The sequence below is a fragment of the Aspergillus ruber genome (assembly GCF_000600275.1).
Source record: "Aspergillus ruber CBS 135680 unplaced genomic scaffold scaffold00010, whole genome shotgun sequence".
Classification (NCBI taxonomy): Eukaryota; Fungi; Ascomycota; class Eurotiomycetes; order Eurotiales; family Aspergillaceae; genus Aspergillus; species Aspergillus ruber.
Genome location: NW_024467306.1, coordinates 506,727 through 524,680, shown reverse-complemented (window position 1 = coordinate 524,680; position 17,954 = coordinate 506,727). Strand labels below are relative to the sequence as shown.

Here is a 17,954-nt window from a genome sequence, read left to right as displayed (position 1 = left end):
GTACCTATTAATTTCATTCCTCAGATTGCGAGCTACGGAGGGTCCTCATCCTACAACTATTCTCATTGAGAACTACCCAGATCAGCCTTGAGTAGCAAGTCTAAGCGCCAACCTGAAACGTCGAAAAAAACAAGCATGCCTAATAAGCTGCAGGTGAAACGCCCCGATGCTGCATTGCGCATGACACTGTAGTAATGTGACAAAGGGACAAGCATAACTCGACAAGGGTGTACACGAGGGCTCATTTTTGCCATGACATCATCCACAAGGGTATGTACATTTGTAAACAACTGTCAGCATAAAATCCATCTCTTTTGTTCTCTCATGCTGAGTGAAACCCATACTGTGCTATTGTCAAGATGTCGCCGGCAAAATCTCCATCTAGATTCTAATTTCCCACACCGATGACGACGAGAAAGAGATCACCAAGGCCTTTACGGAAACAGGTCTTACGGTAAGGTGATCCCTGATACTGACAAGCTAGAGAATGTCTTTGACATTATCCTCCATGCCCATAAGTTGGGAGACGGCTACTGGCTCCAGGAGTATTTCATCATTTTGGACCAGCCCGAGTGGAAAACAGACGATACTGTTCTGATTATTAGTAAGAATTTTAAGGAAAGCGTTGACAGTAAGTTATAGCCATATACCGGTGCATTCTCGCGATCCGACAGAGTGCAGGACTCCGAATGCCAGCTTCAGAGGCCGCGAATAACATCGCCTCCATGAGCGTCACCAACACTGACTGAGAGGAATACATCTCCAGCTCCCGCCCCCCATTTCCATGAGACCCAGGAGTCCATTCCGCCCTCTGTATTAATTCAACTATTTTCGACGACACCAAGGAAGCGCTGAGCCTTGCTCAGGGTGTGATGCAAGAAGGCTTCAAAAAGCGGAAAACTGGTCCAGGGCGCTCGATTTGTCCCGTGCGTGATGTATAGCCACAGATTGTCTGGGAGGCGATTAGAAATCATACGAATCGCTAAAGAGTTGGGGTGCAATACTCGATTCGGCTGCTTCATCGAGCCGGAAAATTTGGTCCGTTAAAAGGTATATGGGGGTGTTTCGGGCTGGAGGGCCGTTTGATGGTTTCTCAGTGAGTGTGAATATGGCTGGTGAGACTTTAATATGTGGCGATTGGGATGAAGACATGAGAGGATGAGAAGAGATTGAAAGCAAAGAAGGCGTAGTCTGCTGTTGATGGACCTTCCAGATTGGAATAGCATTTCCCGGTTTATCTCTCACTGTGATAGATCCTTTCTTGATAACGACGCCATCCTGTGTAAATTGACTAGCACTCCGTATAGTTGGAACAACATTAGACCAGCTTCATAAGAATGCATCGATTGTCAGCATTGTTGTTGAATCTGATAACAAATCCTCGACTCATGGTCATCTAACAAACAAATTCCCGTGCCACGATGTCTATCTATCCTCCAGCTAAACTTATCAGCGGTGCCAATTGTCATCTACATCAACTCCATCAATCCCCGCATTTACCACCATACAAGTCCTCATCCCGGACATCTCCAAAACAGCGGTGCAAAACCTCGGCTATAAGTGATGATACGAGGTGAATTAAGACAGAATCTTTGTTGGATCACGTCCAATTAGAGTCATCTTGATGCTTTTATCGGTGTGATAAGGTATCTTGCATATCGCATCCTTTTGTGTAACATAAAGGCGCCACCTTCGTCCGCGTCGCCATGACCACTTTCTCCTGCATTTCCTCGGGGCCGAGTATACGAACTCCAGTGGTTTCACAGGTTTATTAACAATATGGTGCCAAATTTGGATAGGAGCGCCGTCCCGGGCACGGTTACTTTGTTGGATTTGGACCATGTTATGTCCGCTCGGCATGCCAATGGGAATAGCGACATTGTTTTGATTCCAACGCCTTCGCGTGATCCGGATGATCCGTTGAATTGGTCGCCACAGCGGAAGCTATTCTCTACTGTTTGTGTTAACACGTGAGTTGCAGATCCATCCAAGCTCCCCTATAACTGACATGTCGCTGATATCTAAAGATACACTTTATTCGCCGGAATCTCAACATCTGTTGTGTATTCTGTCCTAGTTCCACTGTCCGAGAATACAGGGGTATCAGTCAGCACTATAAATGAGGGCACAGGCTATCTGTTCCTACTGGCAGGATGGGGCCTCTTGTTCTGGCAACCGTTTGCCATGCAATATGGCAAGAGGCTGACATATTTGCTTTCCTTGGTGGGGACTATAGTAAGTCTTCACTTATTCGAGTTACTTTGGAGGTGTATACCTAACTTAGACATCCCAGGGAATGTTGATGTGGGGGTGAGTAGTCGAACTGTATATGGAAAATAAGCTGCTAACCAGAAAAGTCCGCATATACACTCAAACGGCCAATGGGCAGCAAGGAGTATTCTAGCAGGTTTCTTTGTTGCCCCAATCGAGGCGCTTCCTGAAGTCTCTGTCACGGATGTGGTGAGTCCATCCTTGGATAATAACATCCAAGAAGATCTCTCATGCTCATAGTACTTCACCCACGAACGCGGAACATACATGGGCCTCTATGCTTGTTTTCTAGCCGGAAGCAACTACGTCGCACCAGTCATATGCGGCTTCATTTCCGAGTACCATGGTTGGAAATGGGTGTTCTACTGGCCCAGTATCTTCTGCGCTGTTGCAGTTGTTTTCCTGTTTTTCTTTATGGAAGAGACGAATTACACCCGTGATCTCTCTATTGAACCTGCTAACAGTGATGTTGAACCTTCGACTACAGATCTTGAGCAAGTCGATAAAGAGAAGGCACCGGATAGCTCTGATGTGCCAATTCCGGGGACGATGTACTCGAAGAAGACATATGTCCAGAAACTTTCTGTGCTAGGGCCTCAACAGAGCAGGAATAACATGCTTAGAAGATCATACCAGACGTTGTATTATCTCTCGTGGCCAGTGGTGTTTTATGCAGGGTAAGTTGAGCAGTTCCCAGCGAAGAACTGAATTAAGAGCTAACAAACTAAGCTTCTCCTACGGCTCATACTTAATCTGGTTCAACGTGATGAACGGTACTGCATCTATTATTCTCGGATCTGCACCATATAGCTTCAGGTACTACTCGCACCCTCATGGTGAAACGCCAGCTAACAATCACAGCACGGCCATGGTAGGACTCAGCTACGTCTCCTGCTGTCTCGGTGCTATTTCAGGGTAGCTCTCTCCATCTTCATGAAGTAATGAGAGCAGTCTATTAACCATTGCACATAGCTCCCTCTTCACCGGCCGCTTCAGCGACTGGCTCACCATTAAACTCGCCCGCCGCAACAACGGCATCATGGAAGCTGAACAACGTCTCTGGCCCTTTGCAGCATGCCTCTTCATCCTCCCAGGGGCACTAATTCTCTGGGGTGTTGGCGCTGCCCACGATGTGCACTGGTTCGGCCTTATTGTCGCCATGTCCCTACTTGCGTTTGTGAATACAAGTGGGATTACTATCAGCGTTAACTATCTCGTGGATAGTTATAAGGAGTTGAGTGGGGATGCGATGGCCAGTGTGATGTTGGTGAGGAATACGATGTCGTTTGCAATTGGATATGGGTACGCACATTTTTTTTTTCTTTCTTTTTGAGTTGCTTGTGGAAGCTAATGGGGGCAGGATTACGCCGTGGGTTGATAACCTTGGATACCAGAACTGTTTTATCTCAGCAGCGTTTATCGGAATGGCATGCTCTACTGTCTTCCTTATAATGATGAAATGGGGAAAGAAATTCAGAGAACTCAGTCGTGAGCAATACTGGGATATCGTCGTCGAGAACTGGGAGAAAGGAATGGGTCACTGACACCATATTTTTTTGAGATTTATGTGCAACCAATCTAATAATCCCACATGCAAGAAGCCAGATATATAACACACCAAAAGTCAAGTCAGAAAACACAGGAATTACATGAACAGCTACTACTTAATTCTAAACCCATCCCCATCCTCCCTCACAGCTCTCAGCAACGCTTCCTCCCACTCCCACTCAACTCTCGCCATCGCCTCTTCCATTTCCGCGTCCTCGTATCCACTCTCACTTCCACTCTCGCTGTCTAACTCGACCCGGAACTGGATGGGAGATTCACAGCCGCGTAGCCCAATGAATCTTCCAAAGCGTCTTCTCTTAGTTTTTAGATCGACCTCATCCATCATATATTCATTTCCATGGGCATGGACATGAGCATCCACCCAAGCAGGAATAGCCACCGGGTAACTAAATGTTCCCGGAACAGGCGGGGTGACTTGGTGATAGTGTCTTGCTAGTTCATCCAGTTGGTCGGATGTAAGGAGATGATAAGAGAGGAGAGTTCTCGGGAAATAAGGATGCTGGAGCCCGGTTGTGGCGGAGATGAGGGGGTGGAGGGTTATGCGCAGGTGGGCGATGACAGTGTCTAGGCTTAATGTAGTGATGCTGTTTGTAGGAACGATTGGCGTGGTAGCCGTGCTAGTTGCTTTTGGTGTTTTGATTGAGGCTGCGGAAGAAGTGAAAGTTGACGGCGTGAAAAGCGGGGAGAGCGAGTAGAAGGATTGAGGCGAGGGTGGGTTGATTCGAAGACGGGGAGGCGAGCGAGAGGAACGGTGGTTTGGGTTGGGCATTGCTTTATCGATATTGAAAAATTTGTAGAAAACATTAGTTTATGTTGAAGTAGGAGGGTAGGAGACTCAGCTTGTATGGAGAACACTCAGATGAATCGAATTAGATTGAAACGATACGCTTAAAGAGAAAATCTGGAGAGATTGCTAAATTATTTATATCGACCGTGGCCATGTAAATGACAATGGATTGTGGTCCAACGGGAAGATGAAACGGATGAAAATAGAACTCTTTCTGTCGTCGAGTTTCAACAACAACAAAGACATATAAACGGCACGCACTGTTCAAAGACTGGCTTCCTTTGTTCCAAAATCGAAACAAAACAGAAGTATTTCGAAGATAACAGGAAATAGCATCCCATGCATTGTCTCGTAGCTACATGACTGAGATATCCGCATCATAAAGCAAGCTATATGTCCGCAAATAAAGACTGGATCAACTACGACAAGGACATGCCAGCGGCACACTTTTCCAAAGGTGCTCCCTTGCTCGACTCAAACATTTCGAAAGACGTACCAGGGAGCGGAGGCAAACCAACATACTTGTTGATCCAATTGAGTACCGTCTGGTGCCACAAAAGCGCGTTCTCGGGGTTCAACATCCAGTGGTTCTCATCTGGGAAAGACAAAAAGGCGCTTTCGACACCTCTCGCCTGCAGGACGTTGAATGCTGCCAGGCCCTCGGCGATGGTGAGACGGTAGTCAAGTTCATTGTGGATGACAAGGTGTGGGGTCTGCCAGTTCGCGGTAAACCGGGAGGGATCCCATCGGTCCCAGTTTTCAGGTACCTTCCAGAGCGGTCCGGCCATGTCGTGGATCGGGAAGTAGAGTTCTTCACTGGCGAGTTGAGATGTCATACTGAACACTCCGTCATGGGTTACCAGCGCTTTGAATTTGCGGCCGAGAGGATGACCCTGGATCCAGTTCACCATGTAGCCACCATATGATGCCCCCAGAGCAACGGCTCTGCTGGTGTCGACATAGTTCAGGTTCTTCTCAATATACTCAAATCCCTTCTCGATATCTTCATAGGGGAGTCCTCCCCAGGAGTTGCGGATGGCATCAGTAAACGGCTGGCCGTAGCCAGTACTACCCCTTGGGTTCGGAGTAATGACAACGTATCCTTGCTCTGCGAAAACAGCAGGATTCCATCGGGTGCTCCATTGGTCAACCCACGCGCCTTGCGGGCCACCATGCAACAGGTAGGCCAGGGGATATTTATGACTGGGGTTGAAGTCGGATGGTTTTACCACCCACGCATGGACAGGATGGTCCTCCCCTCCCCTGAACCAGATTTCGTCCACTTGCGATGGCGAAAGACCGAAAGCAGCTCCTCCGCGGCCGACTGACGAAACAATTCGCACATCGTTAGGGGAGCTAGGATCAAGAAGAGTCCATAAGCTGTTATCAACAAAGCTCGTGTTTGATACCAGCAACTTGGACGAATTGGCCGCTGCAGGATGAACCTCAGTAACGCTCCCTGAATGCGTAAGCTTCTTGAGCGAGTCGGGTTTGGCTTGCTTGATGTTCTCAAGAGGAAGCTGGTACAGAACGCCACGGCCCTTCTCCTCGACCTGGACAAGCAAAGACTTGTCGTCATGCGCAAAAGACACTCCAGACGGACTGAGTTCCCACAGTCCTTTGCCGTTAGTCGATTGGAATACTTCGATCATCTCACCGCTCCATGGGTTAGGAACGTATAGTATGCGGTTCTTATCAGATTCATAGCCATCCTCGCCCATCGTAAGAAGGGCAATCGAGCTACCATCCGACGAGAGGACAGGAGAAGACATGGCTCCCTGGAGCGCCTGCACCTTGCAAATCTTTGCCTGCGGCGCAATCGTATCCATACTGGTCCACGAGAACATTGGGCTATAATAGCACGAACATGAAGTGTGTAGTGCCGGGTTTAGGTCCGGATCTTTGGCAACGAAAACAATAGCCGATGGACTGATGTCAAAGTCGCCCGCGCCTCCCATAGGCGGGATAGGCGACTCGACACCAGCTAATCCAGAGACGGCGATCAAGTTCGTTAGACCAGAGATAGAATACTTGCCAGCATGCCTGTTGGCCGGGGTGAGCGGCGCTTGCTGAAACAACCCATACCAAATGGTGTTCCGCTGCGGCTCAACCCACGTATCCCAATGCCTCACAAAAAGCGAAGTATACAGCCGTCCAGAGCTGAGCGGCTTCTTAGCATCGTGCGGGTTGAACAGTGATCCATCCGGATTAGCCTTGCCGGTCACCGCAAACCCAATCTTTCCCTGCTCGATCACTGTGACTTTGAGATCCGACACAGGTCCCGGGACAGTTCCCGCCGTATACGTCTTATCCGCCTCACGAGCGTCTCCGATGATAAACGCAGTGTTTCCGTTTGTTTTGGCCTTCAACCAGACTAGCTGGTCGCCATCACCCAGCCATTGGGGATTACTAGATCCGGAATCGTTTGTAATCAGAGCTGAGCGACCGGTGGCGATATCTATCACGCGAATCTCGTTCGTCTTGGAATGGGATTCGAAGGAGTAGGTCGTCTGGGTGTACACTGCCAGAGTACCCGAAGCGTTGGGGACGGCGCCAGAGCGACGGGGCGCTCCGAGGAGGACCCTGGATGGTCAGACATCATATAGAGCAGACAGATATTTGTATTTAAGGACTTACTCGGGACTGAACTTCATGGGTCTAATGGTCATATCAGTCCGGAGAAGCGGTGATAAGAGCTCGACCGATAAGATAGAGCTAGGGATGGGCAAAGAGGTTAACTGTCACTATATAGGTCGCAGTATCCAGTGATATAGACGATAAACGAAAGAAGAAATCAGTTAAAAAGAGATGAAAATGAGAGAAGTCGATGAGAAGAAGAAGGATGAAGAGGAATGGAGGCTGAGGAGGAGAGACAGCTGAGTACACCGAGCGGGGTGCCAAAGGTCCCTCCGGATCGGCATGATTTACGTTGCACCTCGACTTGGGTCTCGGTATGTCAAACATAGCATTTTATACTGCGGTTTACGCGTTGCAGCTTGAAATAATTGATAGCAGGACTACAAATAAGCCGGATTGAGTCATCTGATTGTATCATCACATCTCTTGAAATATATATATACCCATCTATTGAGAACTTGCAACCCTAGGTAGGCTCTGTGTTGGTTTGGACTTGAACTCAGCTACCACAAATTGAATATGACTCAATCTATTTGACTAATTTACTTGAAGAGTAGCGCCTCATTAGCTGTGAACTGCGCCGTCTCATGATTCAATATGCGTGATTATTAAAGCCTTCCATGAACAGCTGCAAGCAATAATGTAATATGGTCCTCGCCAATTGAGTTAGTATCAATGCCATTTCCTAAGAGTGATTTCACCACATCCACATGCTCCCCCCGCCCGCGGCCAGAATCATTTGCGTCTCATAAGAATATAATTGACTCAAGTTCGACCTATGGTTGCTCTTCATGAATGGTTATAAAACTTCATTATGCCCTTTCAGACGAACCTCCCTTCCAATACCAACCATAAGCCCAAACCGAATACTGCGGAATGTTCGAATCATATGCGCAGTGGTTCGAGCAGCGGCTTCTGTACCGTGAACACCGGCCCCGGGGAATGCAATAACCACGTTATGATTGCCCGCTTGGCCGAGGATATAGCTGTTGTCATCGTTTGGGGCGCGAGGAAGCCGTTCGTGTTCCTCGTCTAGCATTGCCCGAGAGGCATTGACTTCGCAGCGAAGAGCACATGCCCACCTAACCGTATAGGCGTCGTGGTTGAGTTGTGGTAGGGTCATGGAGGAATCTCCACTACCTGGCTTGAGATTATTAGAGATAATCTTAAATGTGATCTCATTGAAGGAGTTAAGAGACTCAAAGGAGGAATAAGTCCTGACGCTTTCGCTTCGTAAGATGAGAACTATCAGACTATTCGTGATAGCATTAAAGAGATGCGCACGCATAAAACATGATCAGCTTGAAGGGTAGGGGTTTGGGCGAGCTGCGAAAACTGTCACATGATCAATGAACCAGAAAGAAAAAAGTATTCACGATCAGATATGCGACATTGATACTCGCATCTGACTATTGTAAACTTACAAAATATGGATTGAGCATTCGATAAATAAGGTTTGTCTTGACATAAAGCTTCTGAATAGACTCACAGCCACTTCCGAGCCCAACCAAAGCTCCTGAGACCCATGATGTAGAATCGCCGTACCCTCATCCAGTCCATAGTTTACCAGACACATTACTCAAGCAAAACTATCACACTCTTCCTTCGCCAACTCCCTACTCTTCCTCCACAACTGCCTCGAACTCTCCTCCCCAGCCGGAAAATCAATATGCTGCAGAGCCCGAACCTGGCAGTTATCCAGGAATGCCCCGGATTGGCCTTGGCTATGTTAACCATCTATGATGAACTTGACGGAGAAGTGACTTACTTTTGAGACCTGGGTCCAGCAAGGCTCTCAGGACAGTCGCGCATCCTTGAGAAAGGGATTTCGGGGCTTGTTGTAACAGGAGGGGGAGGTCTTGTTTGACTATTCGGTATCAGAATCGTTCCATATAGTGTGTTTAATGGTATAAAAATGGACATACTCTCTTTCTTTCGTTGGAGCCACGAGGCAACTTGCTCTGGGGAGACGGATGTATGGAGATTAGTTTTGGTGTCTGTACCCAACATTAGCAACGATATTTCAGAAATAATGCAGTATAACGTACTCCCTGGATTAACAGCAAACGCAATCATCGACTGTCCCTCATCAGGACTAGCCAAACACTTGACGAACTGCACATTGGCAAACATCGACTGCGCATACCCATCCAACGGGTGATACGTTCTCCCATTCTATCTGCATCAGCGCCCATTACATAACCCTCTATTGAAGGAACGAGAACTCACATCAAAATTAACATCCTCAAACCCCCAAGCCCCCGCATCAGGCCTAATACTACTCCCCACCACAACTACCCTCCCATCATCTGGCATAACCCCCCTCAACCGATTAACAAGCACAAAATGACTCAAATAATTCACCCCAAAATGCCTCTCCACCCCATCCCCCGTAACCGCCCACTCGCCCGCCATAACTGTCGGAAAACAAATAATCCCATCCAGCGTGACTTCGAGCTTCCGAATTAAGTCCGCGGCACCCCGGACAGAGGAGAGCTTGCTCATGTCGGCTGTAATGAATATTACTTTGACGCGTGGGTATTTGGTGTTTATGGTTTCGTAGATGGGCTGGATGGCGCGGTTGGAGGGGCCGATGAGGATTAGGGCTGCGGCATCGCCGGAGGCGAGGGTTTCGGCGGTTGTGGTGGAAAGGTCGGATGTGCCCATGCCGGTTAGGATGACTAGTTATGGGTTTTAGTTGTTTGTCTCTGTGGTTTATTTGACTATGGGTGTGGTAGGCGTACATGTTTTCTTTTGAATGCTATGTGGGAAGGCATCGATGACCTCGTTGCCCTTTGTGTCGGGACCGAAGTTTGGTCCTCCCATTTTGCTAAATGCGCGATGACACTGGAAATGAGTGTTGCCGCTGAAAAAGGATCCTCTACAAGTTAGTAGGAACGCCTTGGTTATATTGTTTAGAGTGACTTTCGTCATCATGAGCCAGGCCGGATTACGGAACTTCAGAGGCGTCGGATCTCTAGCCCACCGCCTGAGAACAGTTCTTGGAGCTTAAAATAGGGAAATATCTTTAATGTATAAGATAATTTGAAATGGAAATACAAAAATGTATTAGAGATTTGTCTCCAACTGAGATTATGGTATCAAACTCAAGACATGAAAAGAGTACACAAAAGAACCCTGGCACGGCCCACAAGCCAACGCAAGAAAAATGCTGAGAAGGAAAAGAATGGAAAGAGAAAGAGAAGTTCCTTGTTGCCAGTAGCTCAGAAGATATCCAATCTTCAACCCATATCGTACAATTCAGTAATATCAAAGACAGCGCACACAATTCAGATCAATAGCATGAGTCAATCACTCTATAGCAGATTTGCATGTAGAGAATCGTTCACGAAGATCCAGCATCATCCGAAAGGTTTTGGATGACATCCTTCAGAATCTGTATGAGCTCGTCAATGTCAGGTCTGTCTGCCGGTTCGACTTCCAAGCATTTTCGAACGACATCTTTAACCTGCGCACTCATCGAACTTGTTCCGCTCGAACTTGCGCCCTCGCCCTGTTGTTCGCCCCCAGCTTTACCCTTGCCTTTGGAAGCCGATTTCTCATCAGGGAAGCGCCAGTCTCCACCGAGCACACACATGCTCAGACTTCCACCGGTTTCCTCACTGCGGGCTTCGAATGGACTTTTTCCGACCAAGCATGCGTATAATGTGCATCCAAACGACCAGATGTCTGCTTTCGTGTCGATGACGGATCCGGTCTTGACGTCGAATAATTCAGGGGCTCGGTACGGCATCGTGCTGTGTTCTGCGGCTGTATCCTGGACTGCCAATGCGAGAGAACGGGAGGTAATCGGAATGGGACTAGGGGCTAAGGATCCCAGATCCATGAGAACTGGGCTGTGGCCATCTTCGCTAATCATAATGTTGCCTAAACCGCGAATAGCCTTTAATATTCTAAATCGTAGATTAATTGATGCAGAGCTGCCGACTCACCAGGTTTCACGTCTCTGTGAGCGTATGGGCGTAGATCACCATCTTGCACCCCTTCTTGGCTTCTGGTGACCTCATCGTCCATTAACGGCTCATTCTCATCATCCTCATCCTCATCCGCCCGTTGACTAGCTCGGCGTTTAGGGGCTTCCATGCGCATCGCCAACTCCGTATCAGCTTCTTCGCCTTCTCTTCGAACCGACTTGGCTTTGCGCGTCGTTCCGGCATTGCTCTTGACGCGATATTGATGCATAGCCTTGAGCGCATTAGCGACACCCAGCATCAGGGCCATGAGTCTCTTTTCTGGGAATGTAGTGTGGTTGACGAGGTTCGCGTTGATGGCATCTTGGAGGTTTCCGCGCTGATAGTATGGTAGAAGGATGTAGACCGTCTTGGATCCTGCGTCGCCGCCGTCGGAGCGGAATTTCGAGCCAGCTTCGGTCGACACGCAATGGTCTATCGAATGAATAATATTCTTCTGTTTTGCGAACAGGTTATATGCTTCCACTTCCTTCAAGGCCTGGGAGACGGATTCCTGACCGAACGGACAACGGATTTTCTTCAGCGCAAAGAGTTCCGACGTCGACTTGTCCTGAACGAGGTACACGTAAGAGAAACCACCCTAAGCGACTCATCTCGCGTCAGCGCACTGTCCGGGGAGGTCCGTTGATTAGCGGAATGAGACATACTTCACCCAGGAGACGTAGCAACTTGAAGCTGCGATTGTTGATCTTCAGTTGCGGCGTGCTTGGAAAGCAGCACATGCAGTCTGTAAAGTTGTAAAGAAGATCGAAGAAGTATTGCGCCATTTTCAAAGTTCATGTAATGACAGGAGAGAGTAAGGGGCGATCAGATGGAACGGCGACGGAGGATCCGGGGTGATGTACGGAGTGCGGCGTATGGAGAGGATACGTAGTGCGAGGCGTGAAATCGTGGCGTCTGCGTCAATAACGGGTAGGACTCCACCGCGCGACAGTGTCTCGATTGTCTGTGGCTTGTCAGGAAGACAAAGCAGAGGCTAATTGGACGTGGTCTGGTCGTGGCAGGATCGCAATGGGGGCCGTGAGCCGAGACAAGTGTCCTTAAGGCAAGTAAAAGAGGCTGGAATGCAAGGTGCGAAGATGTTTCACTTTAAAACAGTAAAGAATAAGATCTAATGCGACGAATTAGAGTAAAAAGATGAGGTGAAGCTGGGGGTGGGAGAGGAGAGGTTGGAAGAGAGAAAGACGGCGTTGTCTGATGCTCGCCGGTGGAGCGGGCGGGAATGGCACAAACCCATGGTTCGTGAGATACAAATACTAGACGAGGGTAGATTAGTTTATTAGTAGGGATTGACCTGGTTTAGCTGTATATTTGAAGCTATCTCTGTCTTTTTGTCTATCTGCTCTTCTTCCCCTTTCTGTCGGGCTTTTTTGCTTCTGCCCAACAGACTGGAGAAAAGATAATACCGACAAGCGTCCACCACTACTGCTAACCATGACCTAACATCTCTCCTCTCCCCCTTTCTTTCCTCAGCTAGAAATCGATTCTACTCAATTCTACGGATTATTGATCTGATACATCTCTCCCTCCTTATACGAAGTCCAATTTCAAACCAGACGAAAGCTCCGTTCGCCGCTATTATACCCTCCCCTCCCCTGCGGAATTCCTGAACCGAAATTCCCCCCGTTTGTCATCCGATAGCAACACAGCAAAAGCAATTCCGATGGCGCCTCTGGAAGATGTCCAGATCGGGGACACGGTGAATGTCCCCGGGGGGATGTATGGAACGGTCAAATACTTGGGAACTGTTGCCGGTAAACCAGGCAAGTTTGCTGGGATTGAGCTGGCGTCGGAACATGCCAGGCGAGGGAAGAACAGTGGTGACGTGGAAGGCAGGAAGTACTTTTCGACGTCCAATCCGGGATCTGGCATATTTGTGCCGATGAACAATAGCAAATATGTCACCAAACGAGCCTTCTCTGCCAGTGTAGCGGGCGGCGTCCCGCCAACACCAGCACGGCCCGCCGTTAACTTCAGCAAATCTGTCGGTCCCAGTCCCGCTACGCGTCGTCCACAAGTGAGGCGTCCTTCTTTGCCTCGTCCAGAATCCCCGCAAAGACAGACCCCGACCCCGTCCAAGTTGAGTCTGAGTGGACTGCGCACACCGTCCGGCACCGCACGCCCTGTTCCCAGTCCCAATGGCTTCCCCCGCAGTCCGATTAAACCCCCGTCGCGCATGTCCGAAAGACCGCCCTCTCGCGTCAGTACAGAAGATGATATCTCGTCTGTCTCTGTAAGAACCTCGGATATGCACCAGCGGGATTCTATGTCTACGGAGATACAAGATCTGAAAGATAATGTGAAGAGCTTGGAGAAACAACTACTGGAGCGGGACAAGCAGCTCGGTGAGCAATCAAATCTGCTGTCTGAGTTCCAAAGCACCTTAGAAGAATTGGAAGGATCAGACGGTCTCTCGATCCGTAATCAACTGCGCGAGAAGAACGAAAGGATCGCGCAATTGACACAAGAATTCGATCTGCACCGGGCGGATTTCCGCAGCACCCTTGACACGTTGGAAATTGCCGCTTCTGAGACAGAGCGGGTCTACGAGCAGCGTCTTGAAGAATTACTGCAACAACATAGAGAACTGCAGGAACGTGACGAGGACGTCGAAGCCGTTGCGCAACAACTGAAGCAGCTTGAAGAACTGGTATCCGAATTGGAGGAGGGTCTTGAAGATGCAAGGCGTGGGGAGGCCGAAGCAAGAGCCGAGGTTGAATTTTTGCGAGGTGAGGTGGAACGGACCAAGCTTGAGCTAGATAAGGAGCGCGGGAACTCTTCAGGAACGCACAGCACGCAGTCGCCAGCAGATGGATCTTGGCCTTCCAAGGAACTGGACCAGAAGGATGACGAGATTCGCGGTCTTAAAGCCATCATCCACTCGTTGAGCAGAGGCGATCCCAACCTGTCGGCTTTACAGTTGAATAGCGGTGCGTCGCAGGATTCGGGGCATCTTGCGACCCTAGAACAACGTCTTCAAGAGTTTGAGGATATGGATGACAAGAAGACTTCCCGTCTCGAAGAATTGGAGCGCGAGCTTCACCAACTGGAGCTGAACGAAAACAGCCGTTCTCGCAGTGGAACGATTACGGCCGCGCCTCAGGCACAGCACAAACCCTCCAGTTCCACCGGGAATATTGGAATTGCGAACACTGTGAATCACGCTCATCGTCTTTCTGACCGCACAGTGGTGCCCAATGAGTCTCAAGATCATGACGGTCAGCATCCCTTCTACGCTCACCACCGCACTGCTTCTGAGAGCTCCCGTCGCCAATTGGAGACTATGCACGAGTCTGACACTGATACCCAGTCAGATGACGGCAGTGCATTATGGTGCGAGATATGCGAGGCCAACGGCCATGACATTCTAAGTTGCACTAGCATGTTTGGTAACAACGCCAAAAAGAACCCAGCATCGAAACAACAACCCCCCGACAACGAAAAGCCACCCGAGGATGAGAACAAGCCTACGCCAGAATCGTCAGGTGCAGAGGATTCGGAAACCTCCAGCCTTTCAAACAGCATCAGCAGCCATGGTGAACCCACCGGTTCCCAGAAGACCGGCCGTGACGCTGTCCTGGAAGGATTGAAGGGAATCAGCAGCGGAGTGAACTCGTCCCTGCCAGCCGTTGCGGGCAAGTCGTCCGGGGTGATTGACGGGTCGAAGTGGTGTGCTCTCTGTGAGCGAGATGGACACGAAAGTATCGATTGTCCTTTTGATGACTAGACACGGGCACGGATGCGGCATTAGAATGTTTCCTTATTGTTCGACGTATTGAACTTTGCATTGATTTGAGATTGTTGTTTCCTGGGGTGGCTTCCTTTCTTTTTCACTTCCTTTTTCTTTTCGGCATTTTCTTTATCTTCAGGATACCTGTTCCTGTTATTCCCTCTTTCTGTCAGTTGGAGGTTTTCAACTGCTACGTTGTGTTAATACATTTTCCTTTCTCTGAATCTCCTACCCCTTTTAAGTATTTGTACAACGTTTCCCTTTCTCCCTTTTCATCATAATCTTCCTATATCCCATCCTTACTATATCTTTACGCAAGGTCATCCTAATCTTAAATCCTAATATGCATTGTCCGCGGGCATCAATATCATACTCGTAACACATTCTCCATCCCATTCCTCAATACAGAAAGGGAAAGAGGGCATCTACTCCGGAAACCTACTCGGCTGCACAACCTCTCCCTCCCCAAACCTCACATCCGCAACCTTCCCACACCCCTCACATCTCCTCTTCTCCTCATCCCTCTCAAACTCTTGCACAACAGCCTTAACCTGCGTCCCCAAATCCGTACAGACAAAGCTCTTCTCCCAAACAGCACCCCCACACCCCCGACAATACCACCGCATCGTATCCAGCGCACCCTCTGGCCGTGGCGCCTCCAGCACCACACCGATCGTATCCTTGAACCTCACGGGGCAGTGCGGGGTGTTTGGCGGGAGGAGGAAGATCGAGCCTTCGTGGATGGGGATGTCCTGGGGAGTTGGTGGTATTGTCGAGGTGTCGATTGTTTTGAGGAGCATGGAGCCGCGGTATTGATAGAAGAATTCGGGGGTTGTGTTAATGTGGTAGTCGGTACGGGCATTGGGGCCGCCGACTACCATTACTGTGTAGCCGGCAGTTCCCGGGGTGGCGGGGTGGTAGACGCAGTAGTTGTTGACCGGGGGTTGGAGGAGGTGGGAGTTAGCTTCGAGCCTGTACAGAAATCATTGTCAGAAAGTCATTAACGAGTGTGGTTCACGGTATCTAAGCCTGAATTGTTGCGGCGGGGGAGGGGCAAGAGGATCGGGAGAATTATTTCCACTGGGAGATTTGTTACCATTTTGGGAGATTCAACGCCGGAGGGAGCATCTTTGCTTCCGAGAGTTTTCCTTTCCGTCAAGGTCCTTCCTTGTCTTTTCTTCAGCAACGACAGTTGTAGAAGTTGACTCAAGATGGAACCAAAATGATGTCACGTGCTCCGTGGAGATAAGGCCGGACTTAATGCCCGTGCGGGTATCGGAATAACTATCCTCCGATAATTTTTCGAAATGCTTTTTCCATTTTTTTACTTGGAGCTCTCTGGACGGCGCGATTCTTCAGCAGTGGCCAAGGTCAATACCGAGGGGAATTCAATTCTACTTTGGAACTATATCAGCCAATATGACGACCTCCCAACCACCGATCAGGTTTACCGGCCATAAAAATTTCCCATACCGTCTCGTCCTCTCGACATTGACAGGCCGTACGGTCCATATCTCCCAAATCCGTTCTTCGTCGCCTACAAACCCTGGATTGGCGCAACACGAGATTTCCTTCCTCCGTCTTCTCGAGTCCGTAACCAATGGTTCGCAAATGGAAATCTCGTACACCGGTACGATCATCGTCTACAAGCCGGGTTTAATTACAGGAAGCGCTGCCGGTGCTGGAGCGAGCAGTGGAGGTGTAATTAAGCATGAGCTACCGGCGGGATGCACTCGTGGCTTGAGTTACTATCTGATTCCTCTCTGTCTGTTGGCGCCGTTCTCCAAGGCACCAATTAAGATCCTTTTTACCGGTCCCGGAGTGATTACTTCTTCCACCCCGACGGGTGACATGTCGGTTGACAGCGTTCGGACCGCTATCCTTCCGCTTTACAACCAATTTGGAATCTTCAACAACATTGAGCTTCGTGTCTTGCGCAGGTCGAACCCGGGTCCCAATGGCAGGGGTGGTGGTGGAGAAGTGCAGCTGGTCTTTGGTCACCAAGTTCGACTTCCCAAGACTCTGCATCTGTTGAATGGTGGCAGGATCAAGCGTATTCGTGGTGTAGCCTATTCCGTCGGTGTTTCTGGCTCGAATAATGCCCGAATGATTGAAACCGCCCGTGGAGTTCTGAATCCTCTCTGTCCTGACACCTACGTATTTTCTGACATGTCGCCTGCTCCGTTGGTGCCTGCACCTGAGCGAACCAACCCCTCCGCAAAGAAGAAGATCGGTCTTGGATTTGGACTGTCGCTAGTCGCAGAGTCTTCAACCGGATGCTTATTTTCTGCTGATGTGGCATCTCCGCCTGAGGGTGGTCAACCACCAGAGGACATCGGAAAGCAGTGTGCTTACCAGCTACTCGAAACCGTCTCCAAGGGCGGCTGCGTCGCACCGCCTGCCGTCGCAACCATGTTGACCCTCATGACGATGGGATCTGAGGATGTTGGCCGAATTCAAATCGGTCGGGATGTGATTGCTGACGAGAACACGGTACAACTCGCCAGAGATCTGGCCAAGATCGGTGCCCCAGGCTGGGGTCTTCGTGACGCAGGGGAAAATGAAAATGGCGACGTCATTGTTAGTGTTGTTGGTCGTGGTATCGGCAATGTTGGACGTAAGGTTGCTTGAATGCCACCACGCTGGAAGGAACCCTCCTGCCACGGTTACCACTGCACGGTCCATACAGCCTTGCTCTCCGTGGTTCGATATTTATATCAAGGACCGTGTCGAAGAATTTACTATTTCATGTGAAACCGACAAGTTAGCAGACCGGCTAACAATCCTCTGCATCTGCTATTTCGATCTGACAGGCAGCTGTTATATTTCTTTTTCCAAGCCACGTCACTGATATCCTCTCGGCATACTCGCCTTGCGATTGGATGTCGTGCACTTCTTGGTACCCGGGACCTGCCAACTTGTGTCGGGCCTTAACACGTGGCCGGGGATCAAGTCACCAACTTGTTGT

General features: G+C 49.4%; 7 protein-coding genes across 7 annotated transcripts; 2 read left to right on the top strand and 5 right to left on the bottom strand.

Annotated features, from left to right (window-relative positions):
* The first annotated feature begins 1,345 nt into the window (after positions 1-1,345).
* On the top strand, positions 1,346-3,873 carry EURHEDRAFT_43284 (putative MFS transporter). Its single transcript, XM_040783425.1, has 9 exons — positions 1,346-1,970; positions 2,028-2,235; positions 2,294-2,310; positions 2,358-2,460; positions 2,512-2,948; positions 3,001-3,087; positions 3,133-3,186; positions 3,244-3,573; positions 3,632-3,873. The coding sequence occupies exons 1-9, from the start codon at positions 1,780-1,782 to the stop codon at positions 3,813-3,815; spliced, it is 1,611 nt and encodes a 536-aa protein (XP_040639672.1). The 5' UTR covers positions 1,346-1,779; the 3' UTR covers positions 3,816-3,873.
* Positions 3,828-4,827, bottom strand: EURHEDRAFT_43256 (uncharacterized protein). The gene has a single exon (XM_040783421.1). It carries the CDS (start codon positions 4,607-4,609, stop codon positions 3,932-3,934), a length of 678 nt encoding a protein of 225 aa, XP_040639671.1. The 5' UTR covers positions 4,610-4,827; the 3' UTR covers positions 3,828-3,931.
* Positions 4,828-5,046: 219 nt separating this feature from the next.
* Positions 5,047-7,296, bottom strand: EURHEDRAFT_454556 (oligopeptidase family protein; the record flags this gene model as incomplete). The annotated part of the gene is made up of 2 exons (XM_040784204.1): positions 5,047-7,210; positions 7,265-7,296. 2 exons carry the CDS (start codon positions 7,294-7,296, stop codon positions 5,047-5,049), a joined length of 2,196 nt encoding a protein of 731 aa, XP_040639670.1.
* A 279-nt stretch (positions 7,297-7,575) lies between these two features.
* On the bottom strand, positions 7,576-8,588 carry EURHEDRAFT_43252 (uncharacterized protein). Its single transcript, XM_040783419.1, has 2 exons — positions 8,051-8,588; positions 7,576-7,929 (listed from the first exon to the last, which is right to left on the bottom strand). Exon 1 carries the CDS (start codon positions 8,550-8,552, stop codon positions 8,064-8,066), a length of 489 nt encoding a protein of 162 aa, XP_040639669.1. The 5' UTR covers positions 8,553-8,588; the 3' UTR covers positions 7,576-7,929; positions 8,051-8,063.
* Positions 8,589-8,843: 255 nt separating this feature from the next.
* On the bottom strand, positions 8,844-10,090 carry EURHEDRAFT_377028 (putative oxidoreductase, short-chain dehydrogenase/reductase family; the record flags this gene model as incomplete). The annotated part of the gene is made up of 6 exons (XM_040778910.1): positions 8,844-8,983; positions 9,033-9,131; positions 9,190-9,261; positions 9,313-9,439; positions 9,494-9,945; positions 10,009-10,090. 6 exons carry the CDS (start codon positions 10,088-10,090, stop codon positions 8,844-8,846), a joined length of 972 nt encoding a protein of 323 aa, XP_040639668.1.
* Positions 10,091-10,610: 520 nt separating this feature from the next.
* On the bottom strand, positions 10,611-12,023 carry EURHEDRAFT_377027 (putative serine/threonine protein kinase ENV7; the record flags this gene model as incomplete). Its single annotated transcript, XM_040778909.1, has 3 exons — positions 10,611-11,152; positions 11,218-11,836; positions 11,904-12,023. 3 exons carry the CDS (start codon positions 12,021-12,023, stop codon positions 10,611-10,613), a joined length of 1,281 nt encoding a protein of 426 aa, XP_040639667.1.
* An 896-nt stretch (positions 12,024-12,919) lies between these two features.
* EURHEDRAFT_514890 (CAP-Gly domain containing linker protein BIK1) lies at positions 12,920-17,617 on the top strand (the record flags this gene model as incomplete). The annotated part of the gene is made up of 5 exons (XM_040786316.1): positions 12,920-14,736; positions 14,779-14,957; positions 15,405-15,752; positions 16,401-16,687; positions 16,775-17,617. 5 exons carry the CDS (start codon positions 12,920-12,922, stop codon positions 17,615-17,617), a joined length of 3,474 nt encoding a protein of 1,157 aa, XP_040639666.1.
* Positions 17,618-17,954: the final 337 nt, after the last annotated feature.